This window comes from Punica granatum, chromosome 1 (genome assembly GCF_007655135.1).
Source record: "Punica granatum isolate Tunisia-2019 chromosome 1, ASM765513v2, whole genome shotgun sequence".
Classification (NCBI taxonomy): domain Eukaryota; kingdom Viridiplantae; phylum Streptophyta; class Magnoliopsida; order Myrtales; family Lythraceae; genus Punica; species Punica granatum.
The window spans coordinates 14,965,149-14,984,487 of NC_045127.1; the positions used below are offsets into that span (position 1 = coordinate 14,965,149).

At 36.9% G+C, this 19,339-nt stretch overlaps 1 protein-coding gene and 1 long non-coding RNA gene across 2 annotated transcripts; both read left to right on the top strand.

Annotated features, from left to right (window-relative positions):
* The first annotated feature begins 825 nt into the window (after window positions 1-825).
* On the top strand, window positions 826-2,488 carry LOC116194673. Its single transcript, XR_004154497.1, has 2 exons — window positions 826-1,009; window positions 1,626-2,488. It is a non-coding gene; the product is annotated as an uncharacterized LOC116194673 (long non-coding RNA).
* Window positions 2,489-16,296: 13,808 nt separating this feature from the next.
* On the top strand, window positions 16,297-17,704 carry LOC116192926 (transcription factor MYB1-like). The gene is made up of 3 exons (XM_031521636.1): window positions 16,297-16,519; window positions 16,661-16,790; window positions 16,891-17,704. The coding sequence occupies exons 1-3, from the start codon at window positions 16,387-16,389 to the stop codon at window positions 17,555-17,557; spliced, it is 930 nt and encodes a 309-aa protein (XP_031377496.1). The 5' UTR covers window positions 16,297-16,386; the 3' UTR covers window positions 17,558-17,704.
* The last annotated feature ends 1,635 nt before the right edge of the window (window positions 17,705-19,339 follow it).

Here is a 19,339-nt window from a genome sequence, read left to right on the forward strand (position 1 = left end):
TCGATCTCGTGCATTGCACGGGTTGATTTTCATATATCGATTATCATGTTATTTTAATTAATCACATTTAGAAAGATCAATTTTCTTATTTAGATGAATAGTCTATTTCATTAAATGCAATTGTAACTATAATTTTCCATAAAGTAAAGCAACCTTTTTGTGTAAAAGTCAAAGTAATTTTTAATTACAATTAGAATAAGTTTTATGTCATGTGCATTGCACCGGCTTGTATAAATTATATATATGTATTTCTTACTGTATTTAAGCTTTTATAATGTTAAATATAATAATTTTTATATATTATTAATTTTAGTATTCTAATATGGTTATCAATTTTGTATATAGAATGCAAATAATATTCTAATAATATTGAAAATGTCCAATATAGTTTATTCATAGTTTTAATTTCTTAATATTATATGCTTTTTGGTAAATTTTACAATTTTTCATTAATTTTATTGGTTCATTTTTTCTTACTTTGATAAAAAAAATTGTATTTTTTGGTATTTCAATGTTTTCAAATTGTATTGTCTTTTAAAATATTAAAATAGTATTAATCTTTTTTATATTTTTTAAATGCGTTAATTGAAGCGCATCTATTGTGCTTCAAGCAGTGTTTTAAACATCGACCGGACCGGCCGGTTACACGGGTAGGATCAGGACCGGACACCCATCCGGCCCGGTTTTGCTATTAAGCCCAAATGCACATCCAACCCGGTTTGATCCATATGAACCGGGCGATTTTAGATGAATCTGTTGAACCCATAAAACCCCGGTTGAACCAGTTTACTAAAAAAATACAAAAATAAAAAAACACATCAAAATTTTTTTTTCAGGGGAATCAGATCAAACTACCAGGTTTATCGAGGATAGACTAAACCCTAACTTTGCTAAAGAGATCAAGCGCCTCAGGCCCTCAATGACGACAGCAGCTTCTTCTCATTCTTGCCCCAAATTTCAACTTCGATTCCAAGCACGACGGAAGAAACTCAGTGTCGACGAGAAAGAGGTTATTTTCGCTTCAATATTTCTTCAATTTCCATGTTCTCCAATAATAAATCGGAGCTGTTGTAGTAGTCCCTAATCCGAAGCAGTGGGGAGTTTAATCTCAAACCTTTTTGTGTTTCTTGGAAGACAAATCAATTAATTTGCCTATACAATTGTTCGAACTTTCGTTCTTGATGTTTTCCTTAAACAATTTTTTTGCCGGCGGTGATTTCAATTCTTTGGGTTCGCTTTGGTGGTTGCTTACTGGTCAAAGAAGACAAATGTGTGGGTTAGCTTCAGAGCTTTGCTTGGGACCTGCAGCAATTATTATACAAAGGATCAAGAATTTGGTTGACTTTGAAATTTGTGTTGCATGTCGTTGAACGCGACTTACTGACTTACATTATTATTGCCTTGATGTATTTTAAATTTGTAATTGTTGATTGGGCATTGCGGTTTGTAGGGGTTCTTATATAAGATGTTAATTAGATATCATATCTAGTGGCTTATACTGTTATACATTTTGACTTTGCCTTTCACTTGGATTTTTTTTTATGTTTTATGTTTTAGTTGTTGCTTCAGTTTTTACTTTTTAGATGAATAATCTCCTAATGCTACAGTACATTGCAATTTTGCAGGATGACATCAACGGCAAATAACAACACCCTTGATGCTTCAGGTTCAGGATCTACCCCGAACTCATAACGAATTTCAAGTAGAGGGAAATCCGATCTTGCATGGGGACGCTGTAAGGAAGTAGCCTTATCTTCAAGTGGCAACAGGAAGCAACTTCATTGTGTTTATTGCTCAAAAGTTTTCAGTGGCGGTGGCATTCATAGAGTTAAGCTACATTTGAGTATTTGACGAAGGTGAAAGGCAATGAAGAGCTGTGCAAAATGGTTCCGGATGATGTGCGCTTTCAAATGCAACAACTTATGAATGATCATGCACAAGGCAAAAAAAGGATGCGTGATATGCTGGATGAACAAAATCCACATGCCCCGCGACTTGGAGACTATGAAGACGATGGCGAAGTGCAAGAAGTGAGTCTCTTGCCTCCTCCTCGTTCTAATTCCAAAGGAAAGGGAATTCAAGTGGCATCGAAGCAAAATCAAATGGGGTCTTATTTCCAACCGAGAACAACTCAAGGAGCTCAACCAACAATTAAAAGTGTCTTACAAATGAAGCAAGTTGTGGAGAAGTGTGATATTGCCATATCCAAGTGGATGATTGCCGCATCCAGACCATTTAATTCTGTTAATTCCATGTTCAGCAAGCAATTGATGCCATTGCTAGCATGGTTGTAGGCTATAAAGGTTCAAATTTGTATGATCTTTGTGGTTATCTACTGACTAAAAATGTTGAGATGGTAAAGAAGTATGTTGAGACCTTTTGTGCCACTTGGAAAAAGACCAGATGTACCATAATGGCTAATGGATGGACGGATCAGTATAGGTGGACATTAATTAATTTTTTAGTTTAGTGCCCCAAAGGGGCGGTATTTTTGAAGTCAATTGATGCTTCCGTTGCCTCTAAGACGGCAGAGACGTACAAGTTGTTCAAGGAAGTAGTCTTGTTCGTGGGTTCAGCAAATGTGGTTCATATGATGATCGACAATGTTGCTAATTATGTAGCTTTCGAGAGGATGTTGGAGCGGGAGTTCAAGACTATATTTTGGTCCCCATGTGCGACATACTGCATCAATTTGACTCATGCTTCCAAGATCACGAAATACATCTATGATCATTGTTATGCATTGCATTTGATGAGGAAACACACTAATGGAAGAGAAATACTTCACCAACCCCAACTCGGTTTTTCACTAATTTTATTGCCTTATAAAGCATTTTGGATCAAAAGAATGCTTTGATAGCAGTGGTATCATCCAAAGAGTGGACTAGTTCAGCTTATGCAAGGGATTCCAAGGAGAAAAAATTTGTTGAACTTGTTATTGGCTTGACTTTATGGAAAGAATGTGCAACTATAATGCAATTAAGCGAGCCTTTGGTTCTTGCCTTGCGGATAGTGGATAGTGATGGTAGGCCTGCCATGGGTTATTTATAGGGAAAATGGCACTATACGTCACAGTTTGAGAAACAATTTTATCCCACATCATACTTTCAAAAAATTTCACGATGCATCACTAATTTTTTAAAATTTTCACCATGCATCAAATCCGTCAAGAGGTGGACGGAGAAATAACGTGACACGTTATTTGGACAATTGGTGCCCAGGTGGCCACACGAACTCCCTTATTTCGCCCTCCCTCAATCCTATCTTTCTCGCCCATCTCTATAACGTTGTCCACGGTCTTTTTATGTCCTCCCACAAATCCATCATAGTTGATCAAAACCCTAAATCTTCATGGATCACAGGAAGGATCAATGGAAGGACGAAGGAGAAAGGTGTCGATCGTTGAAGGGTGTCAACTCCTTGCGAGAAGAGGAGAAAGCGCTAGTACATGCAACAGCAAATAGAACTATCAATCACTTGATGCCGACGATTTGATTTGGTGTTGATGATGGCATAAAAGTTCGTGATGGTATAAAAAATCGTTTCTTTAGTTGTAGGAGGGGTAAAACTTGGATAAAGTTGGTGGCTTGGAGCAGTTGTTGTCCTGCCAATAAATTTGTCCTTCTCATCCCATAGTTGAAGACAATGTCGGTTAAAAATCATAATTTGATCTACTAGTTTGGCATGGTTTTCTTGTCTAGTGCCACGACTGAGGATTAAGTGGTGTTTACTTTGAGTCATTAGTTTAGTTTTCTGCCTTTTACTATTGTAAGGTGGGAACTAAGTTTGGTATGCAACTATACTATGGAAGCCACATGAAACTAACTCCTCTAGTTAAGTACATTGGTGGTACAAGTTGTATATTAACGGTGGATGTTGATAGAATGTTCTGGCATGAGATGAAAGGACATCTAAAAGACTTTGGCTATAAAGAACCTAAAAGAATGTGATATTTACTTCCTGAAAGTAGCTTAAATCATGATTTGGTTGACATGAATACTAATCATGAGGTGATTTCAATGGCTGAGCTTGGATTGAATTTTGAATTAGTTAGTGTGTATACTGAAGCAGATAAGATGGAAGATAATGATGATGAAGGTGATGGGGACTGTGATATTGAGACTCATGGTATAAAGGATGACACTATTGATGATACTATGGAAGCAAGGGAAGTAGGGGATGGTGAGGAGGATGACACTAATGATGATGTTTGGGAAGCAGAGGACGGTGAAAAGGAGAAGACTGAGAGGGATGACTCTAATATAGGTGGGTACGAAGGTATTAGTGATGGAGACAATAATGAGCTAATACAAGTTAGAGAGAAGAGAAAAGCATTGAAGATGCAAACTGATGAAAGGAAGAAGAGACATGGAAAGAAGAGGAAGAAGAAACAAGCAAGGTAGTCCAATGATGCAGGGGGTGATGTACATATATCTAAGATCCCCGTAGATCATAGTGGAGAACAAAGTAATGCAGGAAAGGGGAGGAAAAAGTACAGACCATTCAATTCCAACTGTGATATTTTCAATATCACACTAAGCGAGGATATGATATTTTCCAATAATGAACAGTTCAAGGAAGCTGTAAAGAGTTATGTCATTATCAATGGCTTTGAGTTTTAGTGGAAGAGGAGCTGTAAGATCAATATTGAGGTTCTGTACAAAGAAAAGGACTGTTCATGGAGAATTTATGGTAGCTGGACTCATAAAAGATAAAAATTTATTATGAAGAGATTTACTAATGAGCATACATGTTCTAGGGTTTCAAGGAATAATGAGGCAACATATGAATAGTTGGGATAACATTTCAAAGAGAAAGTTAGGGAAAATATGAATTGGATGTTTCAGACATGATGCAAGAGGTTAATATCCAATTTGGAATCAAAATACCAAAAGTTACTTGTTAGAGCAAGATCACATGCAAGAAATCTTATTATAGGTCCATGGAAGAGCACTATAATATGCTACCAACATATCTTGCTAAGTTGAATAAGGTTTATAAGGGAAGTACATTTGAATTAGTTTTATATAGGGATGGACCTGATTATGCAACTAGGTTTAAGATGTTATATGTATGTTTTGAGAGTTTAAGGGGTTTCTTGATGGTTGCAGAGCAATCATTAGTGTGGATGAATGTTTCTTAAAAACTCGGGAAAGATGAAAATAATCAAATGTTCCCTATAGCATGGGCAGTGATGAAGTGTGAGAATGAACATTCTTAGATGTGGTTTTTTGAACTCTTGATGAATGACTTGGGAATAAGAGATGGATTTGGCTGGACATTGATGCGTGCTCAGCAAAATGTACTTATTTTGTTCAAATAGTCATTCATTTGCTTTAAAGTTTTACTTTCAAGTGGCATTCTCCTTAATGATTGGGTTCATTTTGATATGTATGGCTAAAAAAAGCTATGATGACACTTTTCCACATGTTGAACATAGATTTTGTGCCAGGTTACAATCCTTGCACAAAATTTGTATCAACAATGGTTACAAATCTTCCAAAATTTGCATCGGAGGAATCTTCTCCCTGGGTTCTTCTCACTCCATGAAGTCAGCATTACCGCTTTAACTCCATGATGACATTCCTTATCACCTCGAGATACATTGGACGATATTAGACTAGCTTCCCTCATCTCAATTGATCCACTTGATGCCATTTCTTTAACAACAATTATACTTTGTACTATGTAGCAGCTAGCAATAAGGGGAAGCAAAATTAAACTTAGAAAATGCAAAATTACAAAAGAGAGGCGAAAAGGAAGAACAACATACCAGTTGAGGAAGACAAACGAAGCATCGAGCACAGCATCACCGATCACCTCTTCTCTTTTCCGATTGCAACTGAAATTAAGGGAAATGGTGATGCAAAAAGGAAGAACCGCATACCAGTTGAGGAAGACAAACTAAGCATCGACCTTAGGATCACTTATCACCTCTTCTCTTTACTGATTACAATTGAAATTAAGGGAAACGAAGATGCAAAAAAGGAAGAACCGCATGCCAGCTAAGGAAGACAGACGAAACATCGAGTCAGGATCACCGATCACCTCTTCTCTAAAATTAGGATCACCAATCACCTCTTCTGATTGCATTAGGGAAAATGAACTTAAATTAGGAGAAATGAACCCTAAGACCGTTTAATTGAGGGAGGGGAAATAATGGAGTGGGACCCAGAAACTGAGTTCATGTGGCCACCTGGATACCGTTTGTCCAAATAATGTGCAACGACATTTTTCCGTCCATCTCTTGATGGATTTGATGCACGGTGAAAAATTTTAAACAAATTTCATGATGCATCGTGAAATGAGAAAATAGGCAAAAATAACATCGAGAGATTAAAGTTGTCTCAAATAAACCTCGATCCATTTTTTACATCAAACTGAACCTTGATAGTTAAAAGTTACATCAGAGCAACCCTTCCGTCTAAGTTTCGTGAAAAATTAGACGGAATTGTCTGACGTGGCTTATAATATTATTTCTACGTATACTTGGCTTTGTGACATGGTGTTTGCCTCCTTTAAGCTTGTTAAGATCGAAAGTGGGAAATGAAGCGATTGTTGGGTGAGATTTTCTAATTTCAGAGCAAACACTCAAGTGAGAGCAACCAGGGTAGATCGATTTCTCTGTTCAGTGAAGTTTTCATTCTTTTAGGGTTAGAACAAGCAGATCGAAGAGAAGTTTGGTGTTCTCTGGTGATATAAGCTGGTCATGGTCCTCGTGGAGGTTTTGAAAGTTGGACTCCAGGTAGGTAACAGTTATTTACTGCTCCTACAATTGATTTTGTGGTCCCCTACTTGTCTCCTTCATGCATTGTTTAATGCAGTCCTGGGGTTGATTGTCTTTTGTCTTTTTGGTGGGTAATGTGGTAGAGAATCTGATAAACTTTGGATTTTTATATGTTTTTTGATATGTGTATGATGGTTCCTTTTTTGTTAGTTTGTGGTCTCATAATGGAATGGCATTTCGTGGATCTAATTTTACATCATGGAGGAAAGTTTGATGATAACAAACAAATTTATGTTGGTGGTGAGATAGATGTTTTGGAAGATGTAGATTTCTTGTCTACAATTATGATCATGAACGTGTTAGATGATCACTATAAGAGCGAACCTTCCAGTTGCTAGTATGTCATCCCTTGGATGAGGATGGAGTTTGGGCTTGAAGAGTTAAAAAATGATAATGATTCAACAAACCTCATAGCTACTGTAAAAGGATATAATGAGGTGCATTTATACTTTGAGCATCCGGAAGAAACTCTTGAGGAACTTACTGGCGAGGAAGCAACGGAATTCTTGGCAAATGTTGAAAGAGAAGCAAGAGAAAGAGAAGTCAGAGAAAGAGAAGCAAGAGAAGAAAGAGAAAGAGAAGCAAGAGAAAGAGAAGCAACATAACGAGAAGCAAGGGAGGTACCTGTACAAGTAACTGATTAATATGAAGTGGATGAAGATGAACAGAGGAATGACTTCACCAGTGGTGATGACTTTGACAGTAGGGATGAAGATGATGATGAATTTGTGAAAGCAACTGAGCCTGGTTTGGAAGAATATGAAACGAACAATGCATCTGCAGGATGTGGAACTTCTACAATACATGGTGATGAAGCTGAAGCTAGAACTTGTACAATGCATGCTGATAGCACTGTAGATCCTAAAGTGTAGTGGAAGTGGAACCTTAAGAAAAAGCACACAAAGACTAGGTTCAAAGAAAAAAAACAGAAGAAGGGGCGAGAATGTTTGTATAGGAAAACATAGAGGCTGAGGTAGAGAAACCTATGGAATCAGATGGTTATCACACTGAGGAGTTAAAGTTTCTTAAAGGTAATGAATCTGGCAATGAAGAATAGGGTGTACAGTACCTAGTGTTCAATGAGGAGATCAGTTTGGTTTGGTCACCACAGAACTTGTGATGGTTTTCATCCTTAAAGGTCTTCGAGAATGCCGTGAGGGACTACAATATCAACAATGGAAGGGTGGTAAGATTTAAGAAAAGTGAAAAAGGCAGAGTGAAGGCTCTGTGTGCTAATAAAGAGTGTGATTGGAAGATACTTTGCTCAATAAATAGGAAAACCGACTATTATCAAGTGAAAACATTTAAAGATGAACACAAATGCTGTAGAATGGTGCAAAACCAGTTGGCTACAACTGAGTGGGTGGCAAGTAAGTTAATTCCTTAGATAAGGGCCCATCCAAAGATGAATGGTCAGAATGCTTATGATTTCATGATGCACAGCTAAAGAGTTAATGTGTATGATGCTACTCTGTACAGAGCCATCAAGGAAGCTCATACGATATGTGAAGGTTTAGAGAAGGAACAATATGGGAAGCTGAGGGATTACTGCAATGAACTTCTGAAAAGCAACCCAAGGTCAACTATGGAACTGAATGTTATTCCTGTGACTCATGAGTTTGAGAGAATGTATGTGTGATTGGAAGCTTGCAAGACTGGTTTCTTGGCTGGTTGTAGGCCACTCATTGGTCTAGATGGTTGTTTCCTAAAAGAGTATTACGGGGGACAAATTCTCTCTGTTGTTGCTCAGGATGGCAATAATGCCTTCTATGTGCTTGCATTTGTAGTGGTGGATGTAGAAAATAGGGATAATTGGACTTGGTTTTTGAGGAATCTTGTGGATAACTTGGGAGGTCCTGAGTTGAACAGCTATAGCTTCATATCTGATAGGCATAAGGTATGTCTCATAACTCAAGTGATTATTTATTAAACTTATTATATATTTTTCAGTTGCTAACTAAATAATATTGACTTTATAGGGTCTAGATACTACACTGGGAACAATTTGCCTAGAAGCGCCACACAGGTATTGTGCTAGGCACATCTGGGCCAATTTGAGCAAGAATTGGAATGGAATGGCTTTGAAAGATGCATTCCGGGCAGCTGCTAAAGCAACAACTGAGTAACAATTTACGCAGCCCATGGACGCCATTAAGGGACTAAGTGAAGGTGCATGGAATTGGCTAAAGAAGATACCAATTGAAAGATGGAGCAGATCAGCTTTTGATGTCCATACAAAGAACCCCTCAATGACAAACAACATGTCTGAGCAATGCAATGGTCAACTATTGAAGGTGAGGAGCAAGCCCATCATTACCATGGCTGAAGGAGTAAGAATGTATATAATGAAGAAGTTGGCAAGGCATGCAAAGGTAGTGGCAAACTGGACGGGGTCCATTATGCCCCGAAGTTCAATCAAAGTTGGAAAAGAATAAACAGAAATCTTCTGCTTGGGCACCACATTGGTCATGGGATGCTTGTATGTTAAAATTTGAGGTAATCTGTCCACCTAGATCTAAGTGTGCAGTTGATATGGAAAAACGTACATGTTCTTGCAGGAAATTGGATATCACAAGGATTTCTTGCATGCATGTTGTTGCTTGCATTTTCTATACTAACCAAGCACTTGAAAATTTTGTACATCCATGATATACAAGGGCCACACAACAGAAAATTTATGCCTCCTTCGTCAAATCTACTCTGGTGAGAAGTACTAGACTAAATCAGGTATGAACCCTGTTCTACCCCCAAAGTTGAAGAGACAACCAGGGCGTCCCAAAAAGCAAAGGAGAAAGGTCACAGATGAAAGAAAAGATCCATACAAGCTTAAAAGAAGCCCAGTCACTGTCATATGTTCAAACTGTGGACAAAGTGGTCATAATAGGTGTCATGCAAGGCTCCTAGGGTATCTAACAAGAAGACAAAGGAAACAAATGCATCAAGGATAGAACAACTGGGGCCTAGTACTGTAAATGTTGAAGGTGGGGCAAACGGTGGATCTAATTCAGTCCAAGCAAAGGAAATTCTTGTCTCTCAAAACTTTGCCCCACCATTGACACCACAACCATCATTGCCTTATCATATGATAATTTTTCTTGCATAGGTACAAGTTCTTTAATTGTCAAATTTCATTTGTTTTAAGTGATTGTGATTGCTGAATGTGGAATAGGTGCAAATGCAGGTGAGGAATGCCTCAAGTCCAAACATGCCACCATCAGGTCTAATGATGCTACCATCAGTTTCAATGATGCCACCCTCATGTCCAATCATGCCACCTCAAGTATCAAACATTCCAAGACATGTAAATATTTAAGAAAGTTTGAATTTCAGTTTAATTTGCATGCTTGTGATTGCTAAGTGTGCAATAGGTGCCAATGGAGAGGGACAATGCTTCAAGTTTACTCATGGCAACTGAAATGGTAGGTCCATCAGTACAAGTATACATATAAACTTATATCGATGTTCCATAATACAACTAGTAGTGGATGACCAAGGTTGTTTTTGCTTAATGGTAAAACTTCGACTGTTTGCAGATGAGGCATGTTACAAGTTCAGCGATGCCTAATGAATTGGCAAATGCATCATCACAGGTATGCATCTCATGTTTGAATCAATACATAGGTAGGTGTTGCTTACTGTACTGATTTAACTATGTGAACCTACAATGGATATTTGGATATGGAGTAACTCCAACCATGGCACCTCTGGGTGGACTAGCCATAGGGAGCCAAGTTGTGACAACTGACCAAACAAGTACTGCCATGATAAGGAGGGGACAACAGGTAATGTCACTAGAAACCAAGCAAGCTGCTAGCCCTGGGACTGCGTAGAGATTTGGTGCTTTTTTCAAAATGAACCAGGACCAGTTGCCTCAATCACAGTAAAGGACTATATGTGATGCTCATTTTATATATTTTGGTGAACATACCTCAACATTAGGATAATTTTCCAGTTATTGGGAAGGAGTTTCTTTTTGTAAAGGCTTTTTGTTGATATGGCAAAGGTTTCTTTTTGTAAAGGCTTTATGTAGATTGTGAAAGGTTCCTTTTTGTAAATGAGTTTAGGTTTGTGAAGATGGGTTCTATGTTGGCAATGGTACATGTTACTTGTGGAAGTGATTCATTTTGGTGTAGGGGTATTCTTTTGTATAACAGATGCCAAAAACAAATCCAAGGGATTTGGTGTATGTTATGTCTATGAAGATCATGGATATGTTCTTCTGGGAAATTGCTAACTGTGCAATCTTAATCAGTTTATGTTCTTTACTTAATGAATATTTGCTATCTTATTTTTCTTATTTAGTAAGCTATATAAATCTAATGAAACCCAATCAGTGAAGAAGATTGACCGAAATACACTGCCATTCTTCATTGCCAACAGTTTCCTTACATCGCTCAATTACATACTAAAACATCATCGAATATATAAGCACATTTTCAATAAATACAACTTCTAACTTGCCAAATACAACAAAGAAATTCCTACTTCTTCATACCATCTTTAATCAACACTAATGCCAGTAAAATGACCACTACAATGCATACAATCTCCAGCCTCTTCACTTTATCTCGATACATCAAATTCTTTCTCTTTAGCTTGGCAACAACCAACCTCTGACCTGCTATTTTAGTAGCTTCTTCATCAGTATGAGTAACCTCTCTCTCCTCCGCATTTTGATTGCCATCCACTGCCATATTAGAGACCTCATTTAATCACTTGAAATATCCACAATTAATTAACTTGTTCTTCATTAATCAAATCCATCAAAAAATTACGGATCACAAACATCAGTAACTTATATTGATTTCTCAATATTGCGATGCTAACAAATTCGTGTATTCAGAAATCACCTGAAAAAACGGGCATCGAAGGAACTTCCTCCCAAAATTCTTGGAAGTCTTCGATGTCATAATGGAAACATGTCGCCCACAACCACAAATCCATTCTCTTTTCCTTCCATTCGCCATACTCGAGCCACACCAACTTGAATCTTCATCTTCAGTATGCTTATGCCGTCTCTTCCATCCATTCGCCATGCTCGAGTCACACCAACTTGAATCGACATCTTCAGTATGCCTATGAGGTCGATCTTCTTTGCAACAGGTACCCCTATTGCACTCACCACATTCCATCTTCACCATTGTAGCCGTTGTTTAGCAATTTAATTTGGGGGTTAGGGATTTTGGTTCTTCAATTTGGGGATTAGGGATTTTGGCTCTTTCAATGTCATAGCTTCTGTTAAAAATAAAGGGAAGAGAGGAAAGCAACAAAGAAAAAATATTATAAGCCACGTCAGACGATTCTGTCTGATTTTTCATGGAACGTGGACGGAAGGGCAGCTCTGATTTAACTTTTAACTGTCAGGGTTTAGTTTGATGTAAAAAATGGGTCGATGTTCATTTGAGACAACTGTCATCTGTCGACGTTATTTTTGCCTATTTTCTCATTGTGAAATATTTTAAAAATATGACGTGGGGTGAAATTGTTTCTCAAACTGTGAATTATTGATGCAATGCATAAATGAAATTTTGAGAAGATCTCATAGAAGAAAGAAGAGGGTTGAGCCTTATATTCGAATTATTGATGTCCATGGGATAGGCAACTTCATAAAACTTTGCATGCTGCGGGTTATTGGTTGAGTCCGAGATATCAATATAATCCGAATGGAGAAGAATAGGCTCACTTTTTTCTGGTTTGTTAGATGTCATCGAGAAGTATGCTTTTGGAGACTCAGAGTTGCTATCCAAGTTAACTAATGAAATGAAGTATTTTAGAAATGGCGAAGATGATTTTGGTAGAGTATCCGCTGTAGCTGATTGCATTGTAATGGCTCCAGATAGATATTTATCATTTTTTTATTACTTAATAGTTAATTTCTTCATTATTGAATTTTATGTTAGCACCTATGCTTCAACTATAATTTTTTTTTTTTAGATGAATGGTGGATATCTTATGGAAGCAGTGCGACAAACCTACAAAAGTTGGCAATTTGTGTCTTGAGCCAAACATGTAGTGCTTCAGGATGTGAGTGCAATCGGAGCATATTCAGCATGCTCATTCCAAAAAGAGGAATAGATTAGAGCATCAAAGGTTGATGACCTTGTATATGTCCATTATAATTTGAAATTGCAGCAAAGTATAATTTGCTTTCTCCATTTATTGTTTCAACGTTATGTTTATATTGTTTCTTGGAGTTTAACAATTTCAAGATAATTTTATTATATTGTGTAGGAACTATAAGAAAGGTCGAAACTACGATCCCATTGATCATGAAGGGTTTGATACTAATGCCACTTGGGTGTTACAGGATGAGCCTCCAGTTTTGTCAAATGAAGAATTAGAAACTTTTCGTTGTGATCTGGAGCGATGCACAATTCAAGTTAATCAAGCAAATGGTAGTATCATTTTCAGTGGAATTCTTGTTATGCTTTACTTTATTTTATCTAAATAAATAAATCTTTGTGATACACAGAAGCTGAATTTGGACGAATTTGACGTTGATAACGATGATGAAACAAATGAGGGTGAAGGAAGAAGTGTCTCGGAGAATTCGACAGGACCTTTCTTTGATTGGAATGATGATCGTAGTTCAGCCCCGCCAGCTCAAGATAACACTTTCGAAGTTGGCATGGATTGGAACCCATGGACTACTCGATGAGATGTGAACTGTGTTTACATTGTTATTCGTTATTTGGTGAAAGATTTGGATTTTAGTTTTGGATGTTTCTCTTGGATCCTGCCGTCTGATTGTGGATGTGTGGTACTTTAGTTTTAGACTTTTCAATAAACACTCTACCGTTTGAGTTGGTATTATTGAAGACTTGTCTGGAGTGTTGATTTGGAATTGAAACTTGAAAGTGAATCTGTGCATTGTATTATTTATGCTTCATATTATTAATTATTATTTTGAAAACTTGGTTCGACCCATCGAATTCCGGTTGAACCCTAAAAATCCGTGAAACTATCACTTGACCGGTCCAATTGCCGGTCCGGATCTGAAAATACTGGCTCCATGATAATTTTACTATATGTATCGATGTATACATCGAAAATAGAGGTTCGTGGGCTTATGGGAGAGGGTGCAAGAGAGGGATCACATCCATATCTATATCTATATTTATATAAAAGTAGAAACATGACGGGCCTCACCTGATGGCCTTAAAATACCGAGATTGTTGAATGGATTTGTTTTTTACATTTTTAAGTTTATTTTATTTTCATTGAATCACAAATTGTGGGATCAATCATTTATTTTTGAGTTAATATACTATATGCTTTTAAAAAAATAAATTAGATCATATTTTCTATACATTATAAATCACGTAAGATCATATTTTACTTTCAAAAAATAAGTAAGATCCTATTTTTTTATAGCTATCAATAATATTTTTATTTTCAAAAAACAAATAAGATTGTATATTTTATAGATGAATCATATCTAATTATTTTTAAAAAAAATTAGATAATTTTTCTTAGAGATTTTTTGTATGATATGTTAAAGATACATGCTAACACACACAAATTGTCCCCACTTGGCCTCTCAAAAAATACTGCTACCTTTAAATGGAAGCTCTCGAAAAGTACATCTATCATTAGATATGAAGATAAGTTGTTCAAGTATTTTTACTTTTTCACTTTTGATTCTCAATCTCAAAGATATGAAAATCAAGACCTGCCCATCTCATTTTTTTCAATCTTTTTTGTACTAAGTCACGAATTCATTGATGGTTCTTGTAGATGTGTGGCCTAAATTGTTTTTTGACTGTTGAATGTTTATTCATCAATCTTATATTACCTTCTCACTAAATCTTATCGTGCTCGGCATTTTTCATTTTTATAGTTTATTCATAATCTCCTTTTAACCTTGGTGGTCGTGAGTTCAAATTAACCTTAAGAACGTAAGTTATTATTCGCTGTAAATTAAAAATATTTAAAAATTGAAACAAAACTAAAAATTTAAATTAAATTTTTAAAAAAGAACCAAGCCCCAACAGGTTGGGTGGTCCCTCCTTTTTCGACGCGGATGAAGTAAGGACCATACATACATATATATTTGGGGGGGGGGGGGGGGGGGGGGGGGGTGGTCCCCCTTTCGACTGCCCTTCCCTCCGGAGGCTTGGCAAGGTCTTCAGGAGGGAGGGGCAGATGGAAAAAGGGGAAGCCCCAATAGAACACCAAACCCTCTTCCTTCCTCCCAATTTGGGCCCCTTCCTCTCTCTCTTTTGGTTTTCAGAGGCTCAGGGGGTCACTGGCAAGGGAGTCCCTCGATCTGGTCCCTGCTTGGTGACCACCCAATCTTTTTTTAAAAATTAGTTATTTTAGTTCTTTAATTTTTCATTTTTCTTTTCATTTTTAAATATTTTTAATTTGCAACCAAAAGTAAATTGACACGTTGAAAAAATTAATGGCGTCAAGTCCACATTAATTTTTCTGTAATGCCTATTCACAGAATAGACTAAAACTGCCCAACGGACCAAACATACAAGATTGATGCGGCTTTTTTGAAACTTACTGGACAAAAATTGAATGACTGTCAAATTTATAGGACAAAAAATATTTTTTTCCATATTTATAGTGTTTGCAAAAAAAAAATTCTTAAATTTCAGATTGGGCAAAAAAAAATTCAATTCATGCAACTATGCAAATAATCCATGTGTACACATTCAGGAAGTTAGGGACCAACTATATGAAAGATCCATTTATGCTACTGAGATTTTAGAAGTATCAACAACTTTTACACAAAATCGCCCAATTCTGCATTATTCTGTTATAATTTTTAACGAATTACAAATTGTGGGATAGATCCTTTTTTTTTTGAATATTTGAATACCTTCATAATATTTTAAATTTTTGAATATTTGATGTTTATTTGTAAATATATTTTAAAATCTTTCAATTATCATATGATGATAGCTTAAATCTAAATAAATATTTTCGAATAAAATATGTTATCTACATGATATTTTTCAAACTTTTAATAACTTTGAAATCTTTTTCTGAGATTAGAAATCTTTCCAAATTTCAAGTTTCAAACATTACATATTTTATAAGTTTCTCAATTTCTAATGTTGTTTGAAATTAGTTATCTAAATAAATACTTTTGAACAAAATATATAATCTTCAAACTATTTTTCTAACTTTAACAATTTTAAAATTTTCTGAGATTGAAAATCTTTCGAATTTATAACAGACATAATTACCAGCTCTTATTCTATCACATACAATGCATGGGATCCATGCCTAATTAAACATGATAGCACGGACAAATTGAAGCAATGGATGTCACTTGTCAGGATTCAGTATTGAGTTTGAAGTGTAACTATGCTGAACTCATTTTTCCCTCGAAGTTTAGTCAATTTAAACTAAAATAATAATCTTGCCAGTCATATGTAAAAAAAAAAAAGTGATTAAACAGGTCATTTCTTGCGATGTAGAGCGAGAGGGGAGGATGACTTTTCTCCCACTTCATTGGGCTATAAAAGGGTAGATGTTTTAGGTTCTTTATTAAAGCAAAAATATCGAGAGAGAGAGAGAGAGAGAGAGAGAGAGAGAGAGAGAGAGAGAGAGGGAGAGAGTGGGGGAAAGAGGCTCTGAAGAAGATGGGGAGGAGTCCATGTTGCTCCAAGGAAGGGCTGAACAGAGGAGCCTGGACTGCCATGGAAGACAAAATCCTCACTGCTTACATCAGAGCCCATGGAGAGGGCAAATGGAGAAACCTCCCCAAGAGAGCCGGTACGATGTTATTTCGATCTTTAACACTTAAATTTGCCCGACACTTGTTCTTTCCTAGCTAGTAAGTCGAAGCGAGTACATGATTATGCTGCGATGATCATGGGAGTAATAAGGTCAGTATATATTACAATATTATTGCAGGATTAAAGAGATGTGGGAAGAGCTGTAGACTAAGATGGCTGAATTACCTGAGACCGGACATAAAACGCGGGAACATATCTCGGGACGAAGAGGAACTCATCATCAGGCTCCATAATCTCCTTGGTAACAGGTGCCCCCTCTTTCTACTACTGCAATAGTTATAATATTTGTGTGTGCATATACACTCATACGATTGACTTAGCTCAACTTTTGAACGTCTGGAAGTGCAGATGGTCTCTAATAGCTGGAAGACTACCGGGGCGAACAGACAATGAAATAAAAAACTACTGGAACACGACACTCGGGAAGAAAGCCAAGCCATCAGCTCACTCGCCAACTTCTCCTTCATCGCCCAAAGGCAAGGCAAGATCTCTGGTCTCCCCCTACCACCCTACTGAGCCGCCAGCCTCAACTCCAGCAGCTAAGGCCACACGGCCTCAAGCCGTACGAGCCCAAGCCACCCGGTGCACCATGGCAGCTGATCTTGTCACCTCAAACACCAACCCTCCATTTGATGTGCGTCATCGGGTTGACCCGAATTCACAAAATGAGCGCTGCATCGACCAATATGCCCAAGATTTGGAAATTCCGAGAATCCACCATATAACTGATCGCCAGGATGTCCAAGAAAACTGCTCCACTGATTTCGACTTCTCCAACTTTGGGTGCGGTGATGACCGAGTCCAAGCAAGCAATGATGATGGAGGTGAAAAGGGGAATTACTTTGGGAATTACTATAACAGTCACATGTCAATGGAACTGGCGATATTGGAAGATTGGGCAGGCAAAAGTGGGGATGTGGATGATACAGGTGTTAGTGTCGAAGTAGTTAAGGACACGTTCGACATCGAGTCCTTGACATTTTTGTTCGATTCCGAGCAATGGACTTGCCCGTGAATATACAAGATTCGCCCGACAAATTCGGGCGACGGCTATAATGTAAAGTTACGTGAAATTTTCAATACTTGGTGTAACATAAGTCATACCAAATAATTAAGAATTTGGAGATGATTAGTTAACTGGGCGTGCATGCCCATTAGTACGTGTGTGGCTTTTCTTGAGACTGTGAGACCGTTTGAGCAGGGTAAGGGGGGTGTGGGCGGCGCGGGTGACTTCAGAAGGTGCGAGAAAGTCGAGTAATGATCACCTGTAATATATATATATATATATATATATATATATATATATATATATTTATGTGTGTGTATTTATCAGTTCCCCACCTGAAAGTGATGTGTGTATATGTTTATTAACAAAAAAATGACATAAAATACTTTTAGTTTTGCTCCTCTGACGATCTTATATGATTAACTATTGCCTACTTCATGTTTTTATGTTATCTCACGAACAGATGTCGATACGCCCGTGTGAACATACTAATCCTTTTTTTTTTTCTTTCGATTACGAGAGGTTGATGAGTATAAAATAAAATTATAATAATTGATAAATATGTACGAATAATTTTACAACGAGTATCAAATTTAAAATATCTTTATTACTAGGCAAATATATGCATCAATTCCCTAAATCTCTTTGGTAAACATATTAATCTTTTTCATATTTTTTTTCGGTGACAATGGATGCTCACGAGTCTAATATAATTAAATAGACAAGTAAAAAAAAGACATGAGTTGTCCAATTGAACATTGAATGTGGAACCTCTTGCCAAGAGACTCTTAATTATCAGGCATGAACGCTGCATTACACTATTTGATATCTTCATATTATAATATTTATATGTATATATATATACATATCTGTCTTCATCATATATTCTAGAACCTTTAACTCGCCCGATCTATTAAAAGAATACTAAATATCCTCACTATCAACTTAATGAATTAAACATGGTAATTTACTAGTGTTAGTCATAAGTTGCCTGAAACCGAGTTAACTACTTATACGCTGAACACACCCAATGCTCCGAATGGCCCTAGACATGGCATAGACATTGGAACAGAAAGCAAGAATTGAGATATGCATCAAAACATATCTTGAACGCCTACATGATCCTAGCTCAGAATTGACATCGCAATTGAGAAAAATTGCACTACATTTCGATCCCCGTTTCAAGTGAAGATCACTCCGTTCAACCTCACTTAACTAGCGTGCGCCTATTGGCAATTTGGCATAATGTATTCTTGAAGAACTTGTATACATGTGCATTGAGATTAGATAATTCGTCTCATACCATTATCTAATTTCGCAGTGGCTAGCTATAATTAGAAGTTTATATAAAGAAATTTATCTGAGGGCGCAGTGCCCGCCTAAAATTTATCGCTCTAGAGAAACTTATATGCTTTTCTATAATTTTTTTTTTATGAAATTTCAGCTAATCCTGTGTCTATTTTTGTGTATAGCGTTCTGCATGGCCTTCCTTCCTTTCTATTTTTTATAGGTTACCAACGAAGCTCATGCGTTTAGAAGGGTATAAATAGAGGAGGCAAAATGGGTGTGCAAGCCACTGAAAAAAAAACAGAGAGAGATATCTTGATTACAAGTCGAGGATGGTAAGGCTGCATGAAATCTCATTTCTTGCATTTCTCTCCTCTTTTATCAAAAGGACCAGGAGGACAAATTCCTGCAAGTGCGTGTGAATGTCGCATCATAAGGGGGAGACTAACACTTGGTATATTGATATAAAAAAACGAGATGGAGAATGACTTACAATTTTTAAAT